Source organism: Siphateles boraxobius, unplaced genomic scaffold, assembly GCF_051911475.1.
Source record: "Siphateles boraxobius isolate OS27281-9 unplaced genomic scaffold, OSU_SipBor_1 30, whole genome shotgun sequence".
Lineage (NCBI taxonomy): Eukaryota > Metazoa > Chordata > Actinopteri > Cypriniformes > Leuciscidae > Siphateles > Siphateles boraxobius.
Genome location: NW_027508920.1, coordinates 113,280 through 134,630, shown reverse-complemented (window position 1 = coordinate 134,630; position 21,351 = coordinate 113,280). Strand labels below are relative to the sequence as shown.

The 21,351-nt window shown below is 48.9% G+C and overlaps 1 protein-coding gene across 1 annotated transcript; it reads right to left on the bottom strand.

Annotated features, from left to right (window-relative positions):
- Window positions 1-18,262: 18,262 nt before the first annotated feature.
- Window positions 18,263-19,255, bottom strand: LOC143757155 (uncharacterized; the record flags this gene model as incomplete). The annotated part of the gene is made up of 1 exon (XM_077248103.1): window positions 18,263-19,255. A coding segment is annotated over one exon (993 nt), but the record flags the coding sequence as incomplete, so codon positions are not given.
- Window positions 19,256-21,351: the final 2,096 nt, after the last annotated feature.

Sequence of the window (21,351 nt, the reverse complement as noted above, 5' to 3'; positions counted from 1 at the left end):
CCTAAGGTCCCACTGAATGTTGGGGGCCCAATAGTGCTGCAGGCCTTCTATCCTCCACCCTTTAATACCCCTGACCAGGAACAGCTTAACCTGTTATGTCCAGTCCGGGCTTTAGATGCCTACGTTCACAGAGCTGCCCTGTGGCGTAAATCTGAGCAACTATTTGTTTGTTTTGGGTCACTCAAGAGAGGATGCCCTGCATCTAAGCAGGTTATGAGTAAATGGATAGTCGAGGCTATTTCATTGGCTTATGAAGCGGCCGGACAGCCTTCACCTATGGCTGTGCGGGCCCATTCTACTCGGAGTATGGCGGCCTCTATGGCCTTAATTTCGGGAGTTTCACTTCTTGACTTGTGTAATGCGGCAGGATGGTCCTCTCCGCATACATTTGTCAGGTTTTATGACCTTGACCTCTCCACTCCTGGGGCGAGGTTGCTTGCTTCTTAGTGTGCGCAGAACCTCACATAGAATGGGCATTTGTCACTATGGCGTAGTGGGTATAGGGTTCCCACCGCGTCTCAAACGCAGCACGAGTTCCCTTGAAAGGGAACGTCTCAGGTTACGTATGTAACCCTGGTTCCCTGATAGGGAACGAGACGCTGCGTTTGCCTGCCATACTTCCTGCATGCCCTGATCGACTTGCTTCAGGTTTTTCAGAAGCTATCGCGGTCTGATTTCAGGGTTGCTTTATAGGTTCCTGGTCTATGACGTCACCTTTGTCGTAGCGGGCTTCCATTGGACTGATTTTACATGTGCTTCACGACGTAATCACGCAGAGCGTTCCCACCGCGTCTCAAACGCAGCGTCTCGTTCCCTATCAGGGAACCAGGGTTACATACGTAACCTGAGACGTTTTCCTATTATGATATCTTTCACATTTAGTTGAATTTTTTGACTTTTAGTTTTTTCTTGCCACAGTTTTTCTAATTTTTCATCTCTGTCTGGGTCATATATCATAGTACAATGAAATACTGACTTTGGCACCTGCGCTTCAAAAATCTGTGCTTCAATGAACTTTCCCCATGTGCTAATTATTTGCTTTACCTCATTTTCAATTTGACCTATCCAGTATACATTTGCTTTTGGTTCAGAGACCATCATTTGAGTTTTTATTCCTTTCAGGTCTATATACACTCCTTCTGAAGAACACCAAATTTGAAGCCCTAATTTACATAATGCATCTCTTCCTAGCAAATTAACAGGAGTCTGATTTGATACAAGGACAGGTAGTGTCACACTTTTATTTTCAGTTTGTAAACAAACCGGAGCAGTCATAGGAATTAGCTGCATTTGTCCCGAGAATCCTATTGTCTTAGCAAATTTTCCAGACAAGGGGAGATGTGAGGCATAATTTGAATTTACACATGTATAAACTGCTCCAGTATCAATTAACATGGGTGTAGTTTTACCTTCTATTTCAATCTTTAACATTGGTTCTTGATCAGCGTTAGTTGTCAAAATTAGCAGCTGATTCTCCCCTATAGGATTCTCTGGGCATCCCTGATATCCCTGATTTGGACCTCCCCAAGGGTTTACTGGACCTTGACACAGACCCCGAAAAGGCTGTTGCCATCTCTCCCCCCTCCCACTCCTCGGTGACTGTTGCCATGGATTGATGGGGCAATTTATTTTATTATGTCCCGGCTGTCCACACCTCCAGCACATCCTAAGAGGCTTATTATTTGGATTGTCTCTTCCTCTTTGTCCCCCTTGATTTGGAAACCTCTTCCATTCCGTTGGCTGCTGTTGAGCATAGGCATTAACAGTGGGTACAGGAATCTGGTGTGCATTTTGAGGTATTGCTAGAGGGAGGGGCTGCTGCATAGCTGTCTGTGGAGCACTCATAGGCGACATCACTGTCATTTGTTCTGACTCTTCTCTTTTTACAGTAGCTTGAATCTTTTTCTTATTATTGCTTGTCAGCTGTTCAATCTGTAACTGAGTCAGTTTTCACTGTAACTCGTTTTCTTGAATTTTTATTCTTTGTTCATTTTTTCTGTATTGTTCAACAGCATGAATCACATGGTCACAAAACTCTTTGTGTGTTTTAGAGTTCAAACCGACTACATCTTCCAGTTTGTTTTTTACTGTTTGTGGCATAGCATCTACCACAGCATTTCTGAACAGTGTAGCCATTAATGGGTCTCCTTCTGGATTCCCTTCAGTCTCTTGCTTCCATCTTTTTAATTGTCTTTGTATGTATACAATTGGGTTTTCTGTATCTCTCAGTTGATCCCCTTTTAATGCCCTAGGGTCTATTCTGGTTGGATACTCATCACGCAGAGCTTGCCATACTGCTGGACGGAATTCCTAAAAAACAGTCCCATCCATGTAATATGTATCAACAGCTCTGTCTAAATCAGACGCTTAGAGGATTTCTTCCATTTTTGATCCAGCTATGATTTTTACCAGAAGTGCTTTAATGTCCCCCACATACAACAGTTTGCCCATTGTTTCTTCTTCAAACACTTTGATCCACTTTCCAGCTCCCTCATGAATGGTTGGGAGGCGAGTGACTAAGCCCTCAAGGTCCTGTGAGGCCCAGGGCACATATTGACCCTCTGTACCCTTAATTAGAATTGGGAGTTGTTTTGCCCGAGATCTAAGTCTTCCTCGTTCTCTTCCTTGTGCCCAACCTTCCTCATCAAATGAGAACTCTTGTTCACATCCCATATCTATGTTCTCCAATAGACTCCTTCTTTTTTGGACTAACTGTTCTGTTTCCTCAATTTTTTCTACTTCAATATTCTCTTCTTCTCGGTCTACTCGCTTTTCCCCATATTGTGTTTTTATTTTTTCTAATGCTGTCCGTGCTTGTTTATAGCAGTCTAAGGGCCAGCTTTTCTTAGATACTTTGTTTTGAGTTATTTTTTGTCTTACATCTGATCCTGTTTGTTTTTCTTTGTCTAATTCCACTTGTCCTTCCATTTTCATTTCTCCTATGACTTCTACTAGTCCCTTTAGCATTGGAAACTGACCTTCTAGTATTTTTGAAGGTTTGGCAAAGATTTCCTCTTTTTTCTTTGTCTGTCTCTTTAATTATTTTCCTTGCCTGCTTAATATTTTTCAATAATTCTTCTCCCTCTTGTTTGAACAATGCCAGCACTGCCTTTTCTTTTTCTCGTTTGTCTTCTCTATTTTTTTTCTTTAGAGTCTTATTCTTAATTCTGTAATTTTTTATCAAAGTTTCCATTTCTTCGCATAATGATACATCAAATGTCCCTTCCTTTGGCCATTTTGTCATCATATCTTGAGTTCTCTTTTGGCATTTATTTGACATTTTATCAATTAATTCCTTACTTAATGGGTATTTTAACCCCAGCATTTCTACTGGAGAGGCCATAATTCTCCTCTTATCAATTATTATTTTATGACGTAATTACCTTTAGCTTAAAACAGTCTTTGTATTTCTAGTTTCAAATATTATTTTGCAAAGGTATTATGTAATAAAATGTTCCTTTATCTTTTCCTATAGTTAGTATTTGTTTTCTATAGTGTTTTCTCATATACAGCTTTTCTCAAATTCTTTAATATATTATTCTATTTTGCAAAGCTAATTCTCTAAATTTGTTTCTCACATTCACAACATTCAAATCATTCAAAAAGTCCTTTATTATTTAATGGGGACAATTTTTATTCATTCACTCTTTGTTCCCGAGGCGTATTACTTTATCCTCAGTTCTCATCATACACTCCTTATCTCTTCTCCAGTGAACAATTTCACCTCACCACCATACAGTCTGTGACAGTCAGCAAGGGATCAAAGTTCACAAGGAGCAGAGCTTATTTTTAACCACTGACATCCAGAGCTCCACACACATTCACACACACACAAGCTCTTCTTTACTCACTCCCTGTCAGTTTTACTAAATTATTTTATAAGCAATACATTAAAGATTCACTTCAGTAACACTTTTAACTCCCCTATTCCATAGGATTTAGCTTAACCCGAGCAGTCCCTCGCTATTCAAGGCGGTAAACTGTTAAGCTAAACATAACTTCCCCGAGCAGACTTTTGTTAAATCTTTAACAAAACGGTAACTGGAAGTTAACCATCTGTGCGTATGCTATACTTAAAGTAAACACAGATAAACCACTGATATTCTATACCAGCAAATACAAATCCTTGCGTACGACAAACCCTTCGCGCTAAATCAGCAGTACCAGTAGTTCAAACAATCCACACAGGATTATTTAAGCACTGGCAAAGACTATTGGGAGCTCCCCCGCGCTATTACAATTTACCTGATATCCTCAAAGCCTTCATCACACTGCATGCAATCATTTCTAGAATCAGAGATCCCCTTTCAAATTTTTCTTAGTTCTTTGAATTTAAAGAAGCTTTTTTTAAATGTCTCACCGCAACGAGCAACTGTCCGGGCGAACCGCACAAACTTAAGCAAAAATTGCTTACCTTGTGGCCACTTTAGTTCCCTTTCAGTCGAGAACGTCAGACGTAGTCGACGGTCGACTGAATTGGGATCACGCTAGGGAGCCTATCATCTTCGATTACTATTGAACGAGCCAATGGAATTTGGTGTGCGTGATTTGCATCACACACTCCGCCCCCGCGGCGCGGGTATAAATACGGAAGTGGATGCACGAACTAGTTGCCTTTCGCTTCGGAGCCGTTCGTCTTTGATGTCTCTGAAGAGTGCTGTTGTGTTCAACGAGCGAGTGTGTCGGTGTTCTTACGGGAAGACCTCTCCAGTGTTGGTGTCTACAGCGTGGTGCAGCGGTGATCGCGAGCTTCTCAGCTCTCAACTGCTGTTTTAACAGCATCAAATTTCTATTGTTTGTTTGTGTGTTGACGGTTGGTTAGAGGACGAGAAGTGAGTGCTTCACTGTTAGTTGAAAGACTATTCAGTGTTTGCCGCGGTCATTCCCTGTGTGCTCCGGCACTGGTGACGGTCCCATTTCCTAAAAGAGCAACACGGGTGTGAGTGCATCTTTTTCAAGATGCCGTTTCTGGGTGCGGTCTGGCACTGTCCCACTCTGACGGTCATGAAAGTTGTGTTGCATGTTTGGGCTTACAGCATGCCGAGGCAGCTTTCATGGATGAGTCATGTTCTCACTGCGGGAACATGAACATCTCGGTGTTGAGATCTAGACTCGCCTTCGTCAAAAGCGTTGGTGCAGTCCCCACCTCTGGGCCCCGCCCCTGTTCTTCCTCTGGGTTACCTTCCCAGAGGAGGACTGGGGTGCCGTCCAAGCTGGGTGATCTGAGGATCACAGTGAGGGGTAATCCGCCCGGCCAGGCCCCGTGGGTCCCTCACTCCTCTTTCACACCGCAACCGGTGGAGCTCCCCATTGATCCCGCTGGTCCCTCTGTAATGGATGGGCCAGCCATGTCATTTGGGGCCCCTCCAGGGGATACGATGTCAATCGCAGCATCGGAGGGGGAGCTGGACTCTGGAGATGATGACTCGGCTGCACTGCCTCCCTCCGGGAGACCAGTGTTGCCCGAGCCAGATCCAGAGATGTCAGCTATGCTGAAAAAGGCCGCCGAGGCGGTAGGGCTCGTGTGGAACCCTCCACCGTGTCCCGAGCCGTCTCGGTTGGATGATTGGTATATCGGGGCGGGCCGTACTGGTTCTCAGTCCGCCGCCCCGGTTTCTTTCTTTCCTGAAGTGCATGAGGAGCTTACGAGGGCATGGATGGCACCTTTCTCTGCCAGAAACCGCCTGAGTAGCTCCTCCCCCCTCACTACCCTTGATGGGGGAACGGTGAAGGGTTACGAGGCTATCCCTCCGGTGGAGCGGGCCGTTGCGATGCAGTTATGCCCAACGGCGGCCGCTTCCTGGAGAGGTGATCCTCGTCACCCCTCTAAAGCCTGTAAGTTCTCGTCCACTCTTACGGGCAAGGCTTACAAAGCTTGTGGGCAAGCCGCTTCTTCCTTCTTCCGGGCGGCGAAGGTTGCAGCTCGCGCGGTTGGTTCGGCGATGTCCACACTAGTGGTCCAGGAGCGCCATCTCTGGCTCAACCTGGCCGATATGAGAGAAGCGGACAAGGTTCGGTTCCTGGACTCTCCCATTTCCCAGGTTGGGTTATTCGGCGACGCTGTGGAGAACTTTGCCCAACAGTTCTCTACAGCTCAGAAACAGACGGAGGCCATCCGGCATATCCTGCCTCGGAGGGACGCTGCTGCCTTCACCCGCCCCCCGAGGTCAGATCCTCCGCCTGCTCGTCGCCGAGGGCGTCCGCCCGCAGCCGCCTCAGCTCCCGCCGGACCATCGCAGCAGCCTTCACCCAGGTTCCGGCGCCGAGCCGGCCGCGGAAGGGGCACCCAGCCTGCTCCAGGTGCTGCCAAGCCAGGTGGTAAGCATCAGCGCAAAAGAAAACGCTGAACCTGGACGGGCTCTCAGGGATGGAGGAGTTGCTCGTGGAGTGGTCGCCGATCCACTCCCTCTGGCTGGTTGGAGGGCCGGCTGGAGTTTTTTGTTATGTGTGTGTGTCTGTTCCGCCGCTGGCCCCTATAAAAACGGGGTCAGCGGTACCCACATATTCAGAAAAAGAGCAAGTTTTCTATTCCTGAGTCCCAAGTGGGCCAGTCTGGCGGGTGTGACCCTGTATTAGCCTTACATCCCCCAGCTTCCCTTGGTCGCCAACAGGATGCTTGGGGCGTTCGAGGACCCGGTCATCCGCCTTCTCACGTCCCCTGCCGCTAGTGGAGACAGGTAAGTGTTGCACTGCACACTAACACCACTATCTCTACTTTGCTGCCCCACCTCAGGCTCGGCTACTCCGCTCAAGTCAGTGATAATCACCACATTAGGTGTTGAGCAGACGTGCTCCTGAAAATTCAGTGATATTCATCACACCGAGTGTGGAGCAAAGGTACTCCTGACTTGTGCGTGTTTATCTTATCCTGCTGGCGAAGGATTTGATATAGCCGCCCTCCAGCCGGTACGAAGACCAGTCGAAAACTCGCTCTTCGTGCTACTACGTGGTGAGTCGTGACCATCTTGGCCCAAGATTGGTCTGCAGCTTTGACCTGAAAGACATGTGCTTCAGATCTCTACCCCCCGCACTGCAGGCCATCCTGCATGTTGCGTCTGATGGTGGAGTATCAGTGCAGTGTCCTTCCCCTCGAGTGCTCCAGAGCCCGTTGGGTCTTCAGGTCAACTGGGAGAGAGTAATCTCGCCCACGGGCTGAGTATCTCTTTTTCAGTTTTGGAGAGGTACTCGGTCTAACACGTCTCTCCAGTGAGAATGTGTTCAGCTGGTGTTGAAGTGAGAAAGGGTCCCACTGAAAGAACTTTCAGAGGCTCCTGGGGTATATGGTAGTCGCAGCCTTTGGCTTCCTCCATATGTGACCGCTTCAGCGCTAGCTTCACGATCGAGTCCCGAGGTGACCGTGGCAGAGCAGCTCACCCTGTGTGACTATAGTTCATCCCGGTCTGCTGCCAAACCCTCTTCAACAGAGGGGCCATGTACAAAGGGCGTGTTTTAACGGGGGCCTGGGCGACCCCCGACAACACGGGCATTCGTGCCTCGAGTTGTTAGACATTGCGACCGTTACGTCCCAGGCATGTCACAAACTCACCCGTCACCTCCTCCTTGGAGTCAGACGCTTCTGAGGGCGCCTTGTTCCACTCCTCCCGCTTACTCAATCGTGCCGCCATCGAGCCTCACGACAGTTATAGCCAGGGCAAGTGGAGACTCCATCCCCTGGGTCCGGCTGGGTCATGACCATTCCGGGGCCGCTCAGTTGCCCCCCCGGTTTTATTTTTCCGCCAGTGTTTGGGTAAACCGAGCGGACTACCCTTGGACAAACACTGGGTCTCAGCTGCCCCAGGGGCCCGCAGAAATGCGTTTAACCCCAGTGAGCCTTCTAAAAGTGACTGCGACTCATGGTCGCCTTGCGCCTGCTCAAGTCAGTGAAATCATCACTCTTCATGTTGAGCAGAATTGCTCCTGAAACTCAGTGAAGTTCATCGCACTCAGGTGTTGAGCAGCAATGCTCCTGTAGCTCAGTGAGTTCATCACAGGTAGCTCAGTAAATTCGTCACACGCAGTGCTGAGCAGAAATGCTCCTGGTGCTCAGTGAAGTTCTTCGCACTCAAGTGTTGAGCAGAAATGCTCCTGAAGCTCAGTGAGTTTATCACACTCAGGTGTTGAGCAGTAATGCTCCTGAAGCTCAGTGAACTTGTCACACTCAAGTGCTGAGCAGAAATGCTCCTGTCGCTCAGTGAAGTTCTTCGCACTCAAGTGTTGAGCAGAAATGCTCCTGAAGCTCGGTGAGTTTATCACACTCAGGTGTTGAGCAGGAATGCTCCTGAAGCTCGGTGAACTTGTCACACCCAAGTGCTGAGCAGAAAATGCTCCTGAAGCCCAGTGATCTTCACATGTTGTGTTGAGCAATGCTCCTGTCTTTTGCGCCCGTCGCTTGCACCTACGTGCCAAGTCAGGAGAGGAACAGGTCTCAGAGTTGCCCCTTATTGGCCCAACTAGACCTGGTTCCCATCAACAGCCTTCCTGACTTCCCCTGAAAACTCTTTCGGGGACGGGGCACGATGGCACACGCGTTCTTCCCCCGGGGATTCCGGGCGGTCTTACATCTGAACGCGGAGGTTCAGGTGGCTACCACAAGAACATGTGATAATTACCATCACTTCTGCGAGCACCCCCTAGAATTGGGTAGCGTGCTTACGCCTTTAGAAGTGGAACCTAGTCGTTGAGTGCGTCTTCTCTCCAGAGGAGATCCTGAAAGCTTTGTATCACTTCAGTGCTCTCTTTCCTGCAAAATGGGTTGCAGTAGGCTGTTTTCCTTCACCCTCAAAATGATGTTGCCTCGGTGTTTAAACGACGCTCATCGTGTTGCAGAAGTATGCAGAAGCACGTTCTGATCGTCAGGTTCCTGAGGAGCAAGGTCTTTTAAATCCTTGTAGCGACAATGACTTGTTTTGGGGAAATGATTAGCTTAAATGGGGAATAATATTCATCAGATCATGAATATTCATTGTCTACATACATTAAATTATCCCAAATAGGGAATAGACTAAACCTCACCGTTTATGAACAATTAACACGATTGTTCGTATTAATTATTAATATAGGTCGGTAAAATCATATAAATTATGCGAGTAAATTTTGATATGATTCAAGTTCAGTTATCACACAACCTGTCCGTCCAGCGGACGTGGAGGAGAAGACTTCCTTTATCACAATTTACTAGCCGGTACACAACGAAAACACACTTTCCTGTGGCCACAAGGAAGGATATTTTCGTGTCAGGCACTTTAGATACTTCAATAGTTAAACCAAATAGAGCTTGGAGCTTATATCGACATTTTCAGGGACTTCAAGTATGGAACCATGAGATAGATTCAATTCAAAGGATTATGGAATTTAATAAAACAAGACTACAGATTACATAAACTACCTAAAATCACGCAGGAGTAAATATGCATAGCAAAACAAACAATTACAACGACACAGAAAATGATGGCAATACGAAATATTGGAGAGAGAAAGTTAGAAGGTGAGAGAGAGAGAGAGAGAGAGAGAGAGAGAGAGAGAGAGAGAGAGAGAGAGAGAATCTTCTCAGGACAGAACAGTTCAAACAGTTACTTCAAAATGAGACCCAAAGGCTTTTTAGGAAGTTCTAGACAACCTTAAAAACAGCATTCTATTTTAGATTGTACTTGCATTGATATGGCCCCTTTTGTGCAGCTGGTTTGAAAAGAAACGTAGGCTGAATGTCCGGAGTTTCGTTCGGACGGAGGTAGATGTTGCGATCTCTTCAGCTCGTACGACAGATGCTTAATCTTAAATTCGTTTCGTTCGTGAGTGCACTGAACGAAGGAAAACTTTCAACTGAGGTAGATAAACCGAAAAAAAACTTAGATTAAAACGAAATTTAGAAAGCAAACGAAGAGCTCCGGTTGGAGTTCTTGTTGAAGAAGGGAACCTCTCTCTGGCGTAGGACTGCTAGCACAGAGGAGACATGGCGCTCCTGGTTTTGAAGGCGCTCGAGACACGCCTTTCGTACGCGTCTGATCCAATCGTTTGGGAGGAGGCGTGTCGGCAAACCTTGTGGTTCGCGAAGTACACGCCTTCTGGGTCATGTGCATAGGAGATTACAAATTTAGTAATAATACACTTCTAAACTAGGATTAATAAAATATGCCTCATATTGCATTTTGGGTTAGTGATTCGATCTTATTCGATTTCTCTGATTCCAATCATACCACTCGCGGCATTCCTAGGGCTAGTAAACTGCAGATACATGATTTTTCGTGATTAAACGAATGTCAGACTGATCACATATCATAAAAGCTTACAGTTATATCAATTAGGTCACAAGGGAATCCTGAACACAACCAGAAAACATTTGTACATTTGAAACATTACGTTTAACTACACGTGGTTCAGAATGATTGTCTCTTTGTGTGTGTGTGTGTGTGTGTGTGTATTCAGAGTTCGTCGCGTGGTCAGTCACGCGTTGGACTCCTGATCGTCTTCAGTTCCATGTATGTGTGTGCGTCCTTCGAATTTGATGAGTTTTAAGTCTGCATTACAATGACCAGTGTGGTTCGATTACACAAGGTTGTCTGTGTTTGTGAGGTGTCGTGCAGAGGGGACACCACGGGATCTCCGGCCAGAGAGGCGCCCCCCCCCCTGTTGAGTCACATGTGGTAAGACAGAGGATCCTGTGATTACTTATCAGAGAAAAGCGCCGCGGGGGCACTTCTGGCATCGGTAAGTTAATTAAGTCCCAGCACCATTTGCTTCGTGTGTGAATTGGTGACTTAAAAAGTCCCATGACATCTGTTTTTGTCACAATCTGAAGAATGGAGGAGTGTTTACTTAATTAGAATCTAGTTGATTAAAACCACATGATTGCGCTGATCATCTGATTATGGCTACATTTCCCCCTTGATGGTTCGGCAGGACCCGTGTGGGTGGGCCTCGTTGAACCATCACGACCGCATTGGTCAGGTGGCAGGTAAATCATGTAGGTAGATTGCTGCAGGTGGTTGTTAGGACTGAGGGTTCAGCTCGATGAGGTCCGCAGCATTCTCTGACGGGGAGTCCTCTTTCCGGGGGCCTCTCCGGAAACCTACAGACACAGCTTTTGTGAGCTTGGCTGTAGAGGTTCGCATCTCGTTGATTCGTCGGTACAGGATGTAGGCCAGGCCCAGGGTTAAGGTGTGGCCGATGATTGTTGAAATGCACAGGGCGGTGTCAGCGGCGGTCCATGCTTGGACGACAGGTGAAGCGTTCAGGATGGGCATTCTGGACAATGCTTGGAGGGCTGTGTCAAGGGGAGCGATGTCGATGATCTGTGACCCCCCTTCCTCAATCCATTTTTCCAGTTCTGGATCGAAAGTGAAGTTGCGATCCTTAAAGAAGGGTGGAATCTCTAGTTCGGATTGGTATTCTTCGCTCGGGAGGTGATACAAGGCTAGGTCGTCCAGGTGGAGGATGGCTCCTCGTGGGACTTGAATCCACATGGTCTGGTTCAGCAGGTTGACGCGTGTAGCGGTGTCGTGCTGGTCATAGGTCAGTGTCGCTGACCGTACTGGAGTGTTGACGAGCCACCGGTCCCCTACAATCTCGGCTTGCGTCTCGGTGACTTGGTTGCGAGGCTTAGCATCTGCCGGGCAGCGTGCGTCGCTGGCCAGGTGTTGCAGGCCGCAAATCCCATCCGTGTTGTCTCTGAGGAACGGTTTGCTAGGGCAGAGGTAGTGAATGTCTTTGGTGAGGGTACACATGTGCAGGTTCGGGGCTAAGTACAGCTGTGTATTGCTGTCGTGGTAAGCTACTACCTCAGGTGTCCGTACCCTAAAATAAGTGTTGCTCTGCCAAAATCCAACGTTGACAATGTCTTTGAGTCGGTAGATCCGGCTTGACTCTATGATGGGTAGATTTAAGAGGAAGCCTACCTCTCGCTGTGCAGGGTCAACATACAGTGGAATGGCACTGCCCAAAGAGTATGCAAGGTGGATTTGTAACGGGTCAGTGGGTGTTGTTATGGCGGAAGCCAGCACGGTTTGCATCAGGCTTAGGGGTATCAGGTATGGCGGGATCCTACCCATGGCTAAGCTGTCAATGGAGGAACTTATTTCTCGGAGCATGTCGGTCATTAATGCCGTGACCAACTGTGTTTGGGCAAAGTCATTCTGGAAAACTGTGAACAGCTGCTTCATGGAGCTCACCGTCTGATTTAGCATGACGCTATGAGTGTTGAGGATTGTCACAGTTCCTCTCAGTGTCTTGCCAATGGTTTGCAGGTATGCGCTTTGTGTGGTGAGTTGTTCTTTTAACTGTGGAAGTTCAGTCTGAATTTCGGCCACGTGCCGTCGCACCGTGGCTATGTTCACAGCGTTGACACTGGACATACCAATGTTGAACAGCGTGCCTACGGCGGCAGCGGCTCCGAGCAGCGCTCCCAGGAACCGCTTGGAACGTTTGTTGTGTCCTCCCAATTCAGCTTGGGTGACGGTCATCTTCTCGAGTTGGTTCAGCATGTGCTCGACATCGGCTTCGGCGTGGTTGAGGGCGGTTTCTGTCCATCGGGCACCTGCCCAGCTGTACTGGGCTACCGCTCTTGGGTAGTGCATACGGTAGACATTTCGAGGGTCGAGTCGCACGTACACCTTCTGTATGTGCGTTCGGCAGTTAGTAATCAGGAGTCCCGGTTGCTCTCTCAACACGATGCCCGAGGCCGGTCCTGGTGAGATGACGTCGGCTGGCGGCTGGCCTCTGGTCGACTGAAGGCACATGATGGCAATCCACAGCAGCATCCTGTTACAGGCAAGAGAGAGAGGTATGGAGGAAAAGGGGAAAGAGAGAAGGCACAGGTCAGCGAGGTTTGTCCCGGGTTGTGTGGGACATCTTTTCGCTGCGATGACGGCGGTTGAGTTTTAGTTTTCATTGGCCCCTTCCTGTCTGTCCCTACTAGAGGCCACATGTCTTTTAATCTGATTGCGGTGGACCCATTTGAGAACTGGTTCTCTCGGTCCCCGTTTCAGCTGGATTTGGTATGCAACGGGGGAGAGTTTGTTCACAATTTCGTGAGGTCCCGTCCAGTGGGGCAGGAACTTCTTTGACAACCCCTTGGGTGGCAGGGCAAAACTGTAGTACAGGACTTTGTCGCCCACGTTGAGTTCCTGGTGTGATGCTTTTTGGTCGTAATATGCTTTCTGCCCTTCAGCGCTGGTTTTCAGATGTTGCTGGGCGAAAGCGAAAGTTGTTTTCAAGTGTTTATGGAGCTCGTCCAGGTACTGGGACGTGGTGTAGGCGGTGACGAGGTTGTGGTCTCCCGGTTGATACAGCAGGTGTAATGGCAGGGTCATCTGCCGCCCGGTCATGAGTTCAAACGGGGACACCTGTGTTGATTCCTGCGGTGTGGCTCGGAGGGCCATCAGCACGAGGGGGAGTTTCACATCCCAGTCTTTCTGATTAGCCGATACGTACTTTCTTAGCATGTGGACCACCGTTCTGTTCGATCTCTCTACCTGACCAGACGCGATTGGATGCTGACTAATGTGAAGTTTAGCTTGTACCCCTAGACATCTCCAGATCTTTTGCATGATCTCGGCAGTGAAGTGGGTGCCTCTGTCTGAGTTGACTCTTAGTGGCAATCCGAACCGGGAGAAGATGTGGTTCATCAGGAGATATGCCGTTGTCTGGGCAGTGTCGTTAGGTGCTGGCAAACACTCTACCCACTTGGTAAACTGACACACCACTCTGAGAAAGTACTTGTTGCCTCTTGTTGACCTGGGCAGAGGTCCTACCCAGTCAATTTGGAGGTCTGACCACGGGAACGTGATTCCTCTGCGTTGCAGTGGGGCTCTGTGATTGGGGTTTGATGGTTGGAATTGACATCAGACCAAGCATTCTCTCACATACTCTGCCACATCTTGTTGCATGCCTGGCCAGTATGCCACCTGTCTAAGTGTCTCATACGTGGCTTTGGTACCGTGGTGTCCAGCATAGGGTGTGTTGTGGGCGTGCATTAGCATTACCCCCCTTTGGCAAAGTGGCACCACGAGTCTAGGCGGTGTGGTGTCATCAGGGCCAAACCATAGAATGTTGTCCCGCACACGCAGCATATGTCTGGAGTTATGTAGATGTCTGAGGTATGAGTCAGCATCGATGTCTGATGGTGAGATCGGGTGGCAGGCGGGGTCAGAGAGGTGGTCAAGAATTGTCTTTATGGCAGTGTCTGTGGCTTGCATATCCGCAATATCGTTGTTGGAAATTTGCGTAGTTAGCGATAGCATTTGTGACGCTGGTGCCGTAGGAGGTAAGGGGCGTTTGCTGCGGGTTAGTACCGCAACAGCGGGGGTGGGTAAGGGGTTTGGGGGAGACCACAGCTCACCGTGGAGGGCACCGGTTTTGGCAAGCGCATCGGTGTGGTCATTAAAGTCTTTGTCTTGGCCTGGCAGTTTAGATTGTCCCTTGAACTTCTTCCAGTACACGGTGACATCGTGTGTTTTTGTGATGTTATCACATTCCTGGAACAGGTGTTGGTGTTTGACAGGCTTGTTATTTGCCGTTTTGAAACCGTTTTGTTTCCAGATTGGGAGATGGCAAACAAAACTGAGTCTGGCATAGTTAGAGTCTGTGCATATGAGAAGTTCTCTGATGTTATGGGCTGCTGCGATTTGCAGAGTTATGAGAATTGCTGCTACCTCTGCATATTGTGATGACTGGGGGCCCAGTTTGAAGTGTTGTGGTGGGCATGGGTGGTTGTCAACCCACAGTACCCCTGCACCTGCCTTTAGTATGCCCTCGTGGTTGTAGGAGCATCCGTCGACATAAGCTGTGGGCATGCCTTTGCACACATTCTTGTAGAAGTACCTGTGACAGGTCAGTTGTGGCTGTTGGGGCTCAGGTGTGTCGAGCATCGCAGCAGGTGGGTTGTCAGAGCAGTTTTGACATGCAGCCAGGCCGTTTCCAAATGCCGACTTGTGATTCTGTGCATATCGAGCCTCAACATCTCGTCCTTGGAGAGCCATTAACCACGTGGCTATGCGTGCATTGGTTACTACGCCATCTCGGATGCGTTGGCTGTTCAGGAACATTACGGGCTGGTGGCAGGTGTCTATTATAACTTTCTGTGCTCCAATGTAGTTGGAGAAACGCTGTATGGCCCATACTGTGCAGAGCAAAGCTTTTTCGCAGTCTGAGAATTTACATTCTGGAGGGAGAAGTGTCTTGCTGGCATATGCAACCACCTTTTTGTCTTGGTCGTGCCGTTGGTATAGGCCAGCACTGAGACATTGGTCAGAAAACCCAGCCTCCAGGTAGAATTCCTTTTGAGGATTGGGGAAAGCGAGACAGGGAGCTGTGCACAAATGTCTTTTTAGTTCTGTCATGGCATGTCGTTGAGCGTCTGACCAGATGAAAGGGCAGTCTTTCTTCAGCAGAGCCGTGAGGGGCCTGGCGATGTCTGAATAGTTTTCGATGAACTGTCGAGAGTAATTGCATACCCCTAGAAAACTTCGTAGTTCGGAGACGTTAGTGGGAGGCTTGATGTTTTGAATGGCATGGATACGGTTTGATTGTGGTTCAATGCCATGGGGTCCGATGAGCAGGCCCACGTAGTTAACCTTGGTACGACACCACTGTCCCTTGTGTAACGCTATTTTAGCGCCAGCAGCGGACAACTGGTTCAAAACATAGTCTATTTCTTTCAGGTGGTCGGCCACCGTCGTGCTCTTCATGAGAACATCGTCTACGTAAATCAGGTTACCTCTCATCCTGGCGTCTGGGCAGGCTTTGTTCAGGAATATGTTGAACTCAGCTGGTGAGTTGGCATACCCGAACGGGCATCTGTTGAAAGTGAACTGTCGGTTGCCAAATGTGAATGCCAACTTGTGTTGGTCTTCTGGGTGCACCGGAATAGTCCAGAATCCAGAGGCCACATCGAGTGTAGAGAAGATGGTGGCTCCTCTGATTCGGGGTATTTCCTGTTCCAGCTGTGTCATGGGCCACCGTGATAATGGCACCTGTTGATTCAGCTTTCGATAGTCAATGGGGGGCCGCCATTTCCCATTCGGTTGAGAACGGGCCAGATGGGGGCAGAGTAGATGCTGTTACATGGACGGATGACACCTTTCTCAAGCATGGATTCGATGATTTCCTGCACTGGTTCGTGCGAGGCAATGGGAATTTTGTACTGCTTGACGAAAGTGGGAGGAGCCTCAGGATGCGTGGGGATGCGCACCGTGTGGAGGTGGGTGAGGCCACAGTCTAACGAGTCTTTGGCAAAGGAGTCTTTGAACTTATAAAGGACTTGTCTTAGTCTTTGGCGGTCTGCGTCGTCCTGAAGCGCATCAGCATCTTGTAGAATTTGCTGCACTTGAGATTCAAAGCCTTGATATGGCTCCTCTGTCAGTGTGTCATCGGTCGGGTTGATTTTTAAAGGTGTAGCCGGTGCATTAGTCTCACTGACAGGCTGGTGGGAGACTGTGTACACTGCGAGGTGTTGGTCCTCTGTCAGCTCAGTTCTGCACACTTTGTCTTTGGCTACTGACATGACAGATGTGATGGCAATGAGTTGGAAGGGTACTGTGAACACAGTGTTGTCAGTGTGTCCTTCAGGTATCAGTGCAGGTGGGATGGGCCCGATGATAGGTAATACAAGTTCAAAGTCATGAAAGTCGTGGCTCACTAGCCATCCTAGCCTGTAGGGTCTAGGGATGTTGATGTTCGTTGCTGTGCAGTTGTTGAACAGAATGTAGACCACCCGAGATGACACTTCTGTGAGGGGTGTGGCTTCGAGTGTGAGTCCAAGGTCCCCACATTCAGGTGAAGGTTGGAAGAAGGCCAGCGTGTGGTTTAAGGTTTGGCCACGTCGCATGTTGAGCCGTACAGTGACCCCTTTAGTGTAGGCTGGTATCACTGTTCTCTGTTCGTTGATTAGGGTGCAGACTTCTGGGATGGTCTGCCCTGACAGTAGATTTTCATGATCGATGAGACCAGGTGGTTGTAAAGTCATTGGGGCCCATACCACTTCATTGAGCATGTCCACATGAGCTTTGAGACGAAGCAAAACGTCTGCTCCAATGTAGACATCGTGGACCGGATCCGGTAGGATCAGGAAGTAATGGGTCAGACACCGGTTATTCCACTTTAATTGCAAAGCACAGATCCCTTTTGCAGCTATCATGGAAGATGGATGTGCGTTGAGAGGGAAACGTGTGCGTTTGCTAGTATAAGGCAGGTCCGGTGATTTGTCAAGGATTGCATTGAATAAAGAGAGACTGATGGCTGAGTTGTCTGCCCATAGTGCTAGGATAATGTCTGTTGCTGTTATGTCTTGCAGTTGCAGGTCAGTCCTGACCTGGGGGCAGTAGATATCAGAGTCTTGGCTGGTTTTGAAAGTACAGAGTAGTGAACTTGACCCCTGATCAGCTGTTGTGACTGGGTCGTCATGTCTGGCTGAGGGAATTCCCGTGAACCCTGTGACCTGACATTCTGGCTGAGCAGACATGTGTGGCTGGAGGGGGAGGGGTTCACGCACCTGAGCCCAAACTTGCAGGTGTTTGAAGTCCAGTAACGGCTCGAATCGATCCAGCAGGTCTTTGCCTATGAGAAATTAATAAAGGTTCATTGGCGAAACGTAGACAGGGTGTACTAGGCTCATAGGACCAATTGCCAGGTGAATGGGAGCTACGTTTCTTAGTTGAATGTCATTTTGGCTGTATGACTGCACATTCAGCTCACAAGTGTGGAAGTTAAGAGTTCGATTTTGTCTTAGAGCTTCAAATTTGAGTCTTTCAAAGAGTTGAGCCGAAATTAGCGTGAGATCGGAGCCGGTGTCCACCATGGCTTCGATTCTCACCTCCTTTTCCAAAGTGATGGTTAGGTAGAGTTTGCGTGCCACTCCTTTTTCGATCAGGTTCCCCAGGAGTTTTGGTGTGGGGTCTTGCGTGTTGATCGATAAACAGTGCGGGTATGTGTCGTGTGGCTCGTTGTGGGTGCAGATCAACAAGACAGCACTGTCTGGTACCTTTGTGTGAGCGCTGCTGCAGTTTTGTTCAGGAAGTGCAGCGTTTTGTTCAGGAAGTGCGGTTGTCAGCCGGAGTGAGTGAGGGGTGTTGTCAGTTGGTGATGCAACGATGAATTCGCTAGTCTGTGGCTGACAAACAGTTTTCTGGGGGGCTGTCAGTTGGAGGGAGTGAGTGGAGCTGTCACTTTGTGATGTAACAGCGAGTTCCATAGTCTGTGGTATGACAGTGTCTGTGGGGCTATCAACGGGAGGAACGTTGGGAGTGGAGTTGGCTTCAGTCCTAAGGTTTAGTCATGCGGTGTCTGGTTTATCTTTGTCATCCTTGCGAGATTTCTTTTGAAGAAACTCTCTCAGCACGCTCAGAAGTTCTGCAGCTTCAGATGTGGCTGTGATGTTTCTGTTGGATGTGGGCTCCACCTTCAGCTTGCCAGTGTCACGTCGAGCGGGGTCTTTCGACCGGCTCTCTGGGCTTAGTGTTCGGGGAGATGGAGGTCGGCTCCTTCTGGGTTGCCGGCCGGCTTCCCAGGTGCCCCCTCCCGTTTGGTTGTGGCAGGGGCGAGGCCGGTCCCAGAATTGCCTAGAGTGGTCGTTCTGTTGCCTTGGGCGAGCACCCCCACGACCGCGCTGACCTCTGCTGGCCTGAAACGGTCTTGAATCTCTGTTGACAGGTTTGTAAGTGGGGTGCTGTGCGCCCTCTAGGGGCAGCTCTGAGCGGTGCTCAGAGACGGGGCAGATCGTGGCGTTTCTCACAGTCTTTTCAGAGATAGTTCTTTGTTTGGTGTATGCTTTGTGAGCCAGGTCACGCAATTGTTGTATTGACATAGTCCTTGGCTCAGCCAAGACTCCCAGATGATGGGAGAGGGTAGGGTGGAGATTCCGCAGAAACAGGGTCTTGAAATTCCAGTCCTCTTCCATGCCTGGCTCATTGCGTGATCCGAAGTAGGCTTGTCGGAGGCGGCCGTAATACGCTTGTGGCGTTTCGAGCCGGGCTTGTTTCAGGTCCATTGCCGCTATGATACCTTGGTCTGATTCTGGATCGGAGAATTCACGAATCAGAGCTTGCCGCAATTGCTGGTAGTCCATCTTGACGGTGTCTGGTTGGCGGTCTAGGAAGCTTCTCACGTCACGGCTTGAAGTGATCCTGAGAAGATACAACTTATCCCAAGTAGTGGCGTTGTCCACAGTTTGTAAGTGAAAGTCAATGTCTTTTAAATAAGTGTGTACATCGTGACCTCCTGCTGGATTGGGAGTGAAGGTCGGGATGTTTCTAGCAAGCTTGTCCAGTTATTTGGGGGCCGTGTGGTGACCGATGGCCCTACCCTTCGGTCTGGGGCCCTGCTCCTCTTCAGCTGGTGGGAGCTCGTAGCGGCTGGCTAGAGTGGTGTCGCGCCGTGGGCTTGCTTCCCCTCCTTCAGCTTTGGGGGATTGGCTGAAACGTGCAGGCTCGCTGGTAAGGGGAAACTGAGTGATGGGTGTTCCCCCCTCCAGGTTGCCCTGCAGTCTGTAAGAATGTTTCAGTTCTCTGTGGACAATGTCAAGTTCATCTTTTAGATCTTGTCTCTGTTGGACAAGCTCGTTGATTTCAGCTCGGGCTGCTTGCAAATGTCTTTCACAGGCCTTGGCTTTGGCCTCTCTGTCCTTTAACTCGATCTCTGCTCTTTTCAACAGAGTGTCGCCATGTTGCAGTTTGTCCTGGAGTTCCTCCATAGTCCGTTTTTCCGACTGCAACCTCTTGTCCGAGTCCGTGCGCAGATCCTCCAAGGCCTTTCGCAGTCTTTCCACTTCCTCTTGTAATTCTGGGCGCGTTTCGTCCTTGGCTTCAGCCTCCAGAAGTAGCTGATCCAGACGTTTCTGCGTGTGGTCCTTCTTTTTGCGGGCCTCCTTTAGTTGAGTCTTTAGTCCTGCAATTTCCTTTTCCAGATTGGCGTTGTCCTCCTCCGCCAAGCGTGCCTGTGCCACTAAGTTGTGAGCTAGGCTTCCGATTATCCGGCTCCATTCCTTTGAGCTGTAGGCCTGCGTGGGGTCGTTGGACATTAGCTGGTCTACTTCGGCGTCCAGTTCCTGTTGGGTCAGGGGTTTTGGGTCGCCAGCGTCCTTGGGCAGGCAGCCGGTTGTCATGGCTCCTAACCAAGCATCCAGATTGCTCCAATGGGCCGCAGGACTGGAAGCCCGTGACATTTTTGCTCACTGTAGGGCGAGAGAAACACAACACACACAAAAAGGGCCAATGCACGCTTTTGTTTTGTTTTTGAGGCTAACGAGCCGTAGTACGGCCATGCCGTCTATAGAAATTTTGGCTGACTGCCGTAGACAGTTAGGCGGGTCAATTTATGCGGGGCAGCGTGGGACCCGAAAATAGAGACTGCCTGGTTGTCACTCTTATTGTTTAACTTCCTTGGGGTCTCTTGGTGAACTGAAAGAAACAAATCACAACAGAGCAAAACAAAACAAAGGAAAAGAAGATCGAGATGGGAAAGCAAAATCAAAATATCGCAGTGAAAATAACACCTAAGTGAATTGACCTGCTTTGCATCGTAACCTCTAAGAACTAAGAGGGTGTGTCTTAGGGGGAAAGAGGTAAACCAAACGCTTAGAAAATCTATCCGGGGGAATGTCTGATATTCTGTGGCTTATATTAAGTGTCAGGATTTTATCAAAATCAGTTTTTTTTACCTGAGGTGAACTGAGGTCGAACCCAGCTGGACCCAGCAAGCGTGGTCGAACTTTCCGGTGCCGCCAAACACTTGACCGCCGTGACTACGGGCTCTTCGTTGCTCTGGTCACGGTTACGCCCTCTCAAACAGCGCGTGACATGTAAACACAACCTGGTAATCTCCGAGGTATCAACCGGCCGACCGCACTGCAAAGGTGGGCGGGGCCCAGAACCCACCAGCGAACTGGCGTGGCGGTTTCGCCTATGGTTTGTGCATCGTTCCCAACAGTTGACTTGCGCGATGGCTTGATGGTTGACCCTACAAAGCACCAGATTGCTGATGTCACTTACTGCGTGCCGCAACCCGTGGCAGAGATAAAAGAACTCGAGAGTCACTGCACGGTCTGTGTCGGCGACACCAGTCAGCAGACTCGCCCACCGAGATCAACCAGCACTCCCACAATCCACCGCAGATGCTGAGGTTTTTACCTGTACAACAAGCAAAATGGAACAAACAAGGGAGCTTAAAGTGAATTAAGATTTTCCTTGCTTAAACCAAATTGAGTAATTTAGTTATGTAAAACAGAAACTACAATAAACCTGAAGAGGGGTAAGGTAGTAACAAAAATGACTTTGAAGAGAAAACTAATTTACCTGGAAAGGAAAACTAAATTAAGGGATGAACGGCTTTTGCCAACTGATGATAGCACAGAAATATTTTAGACAG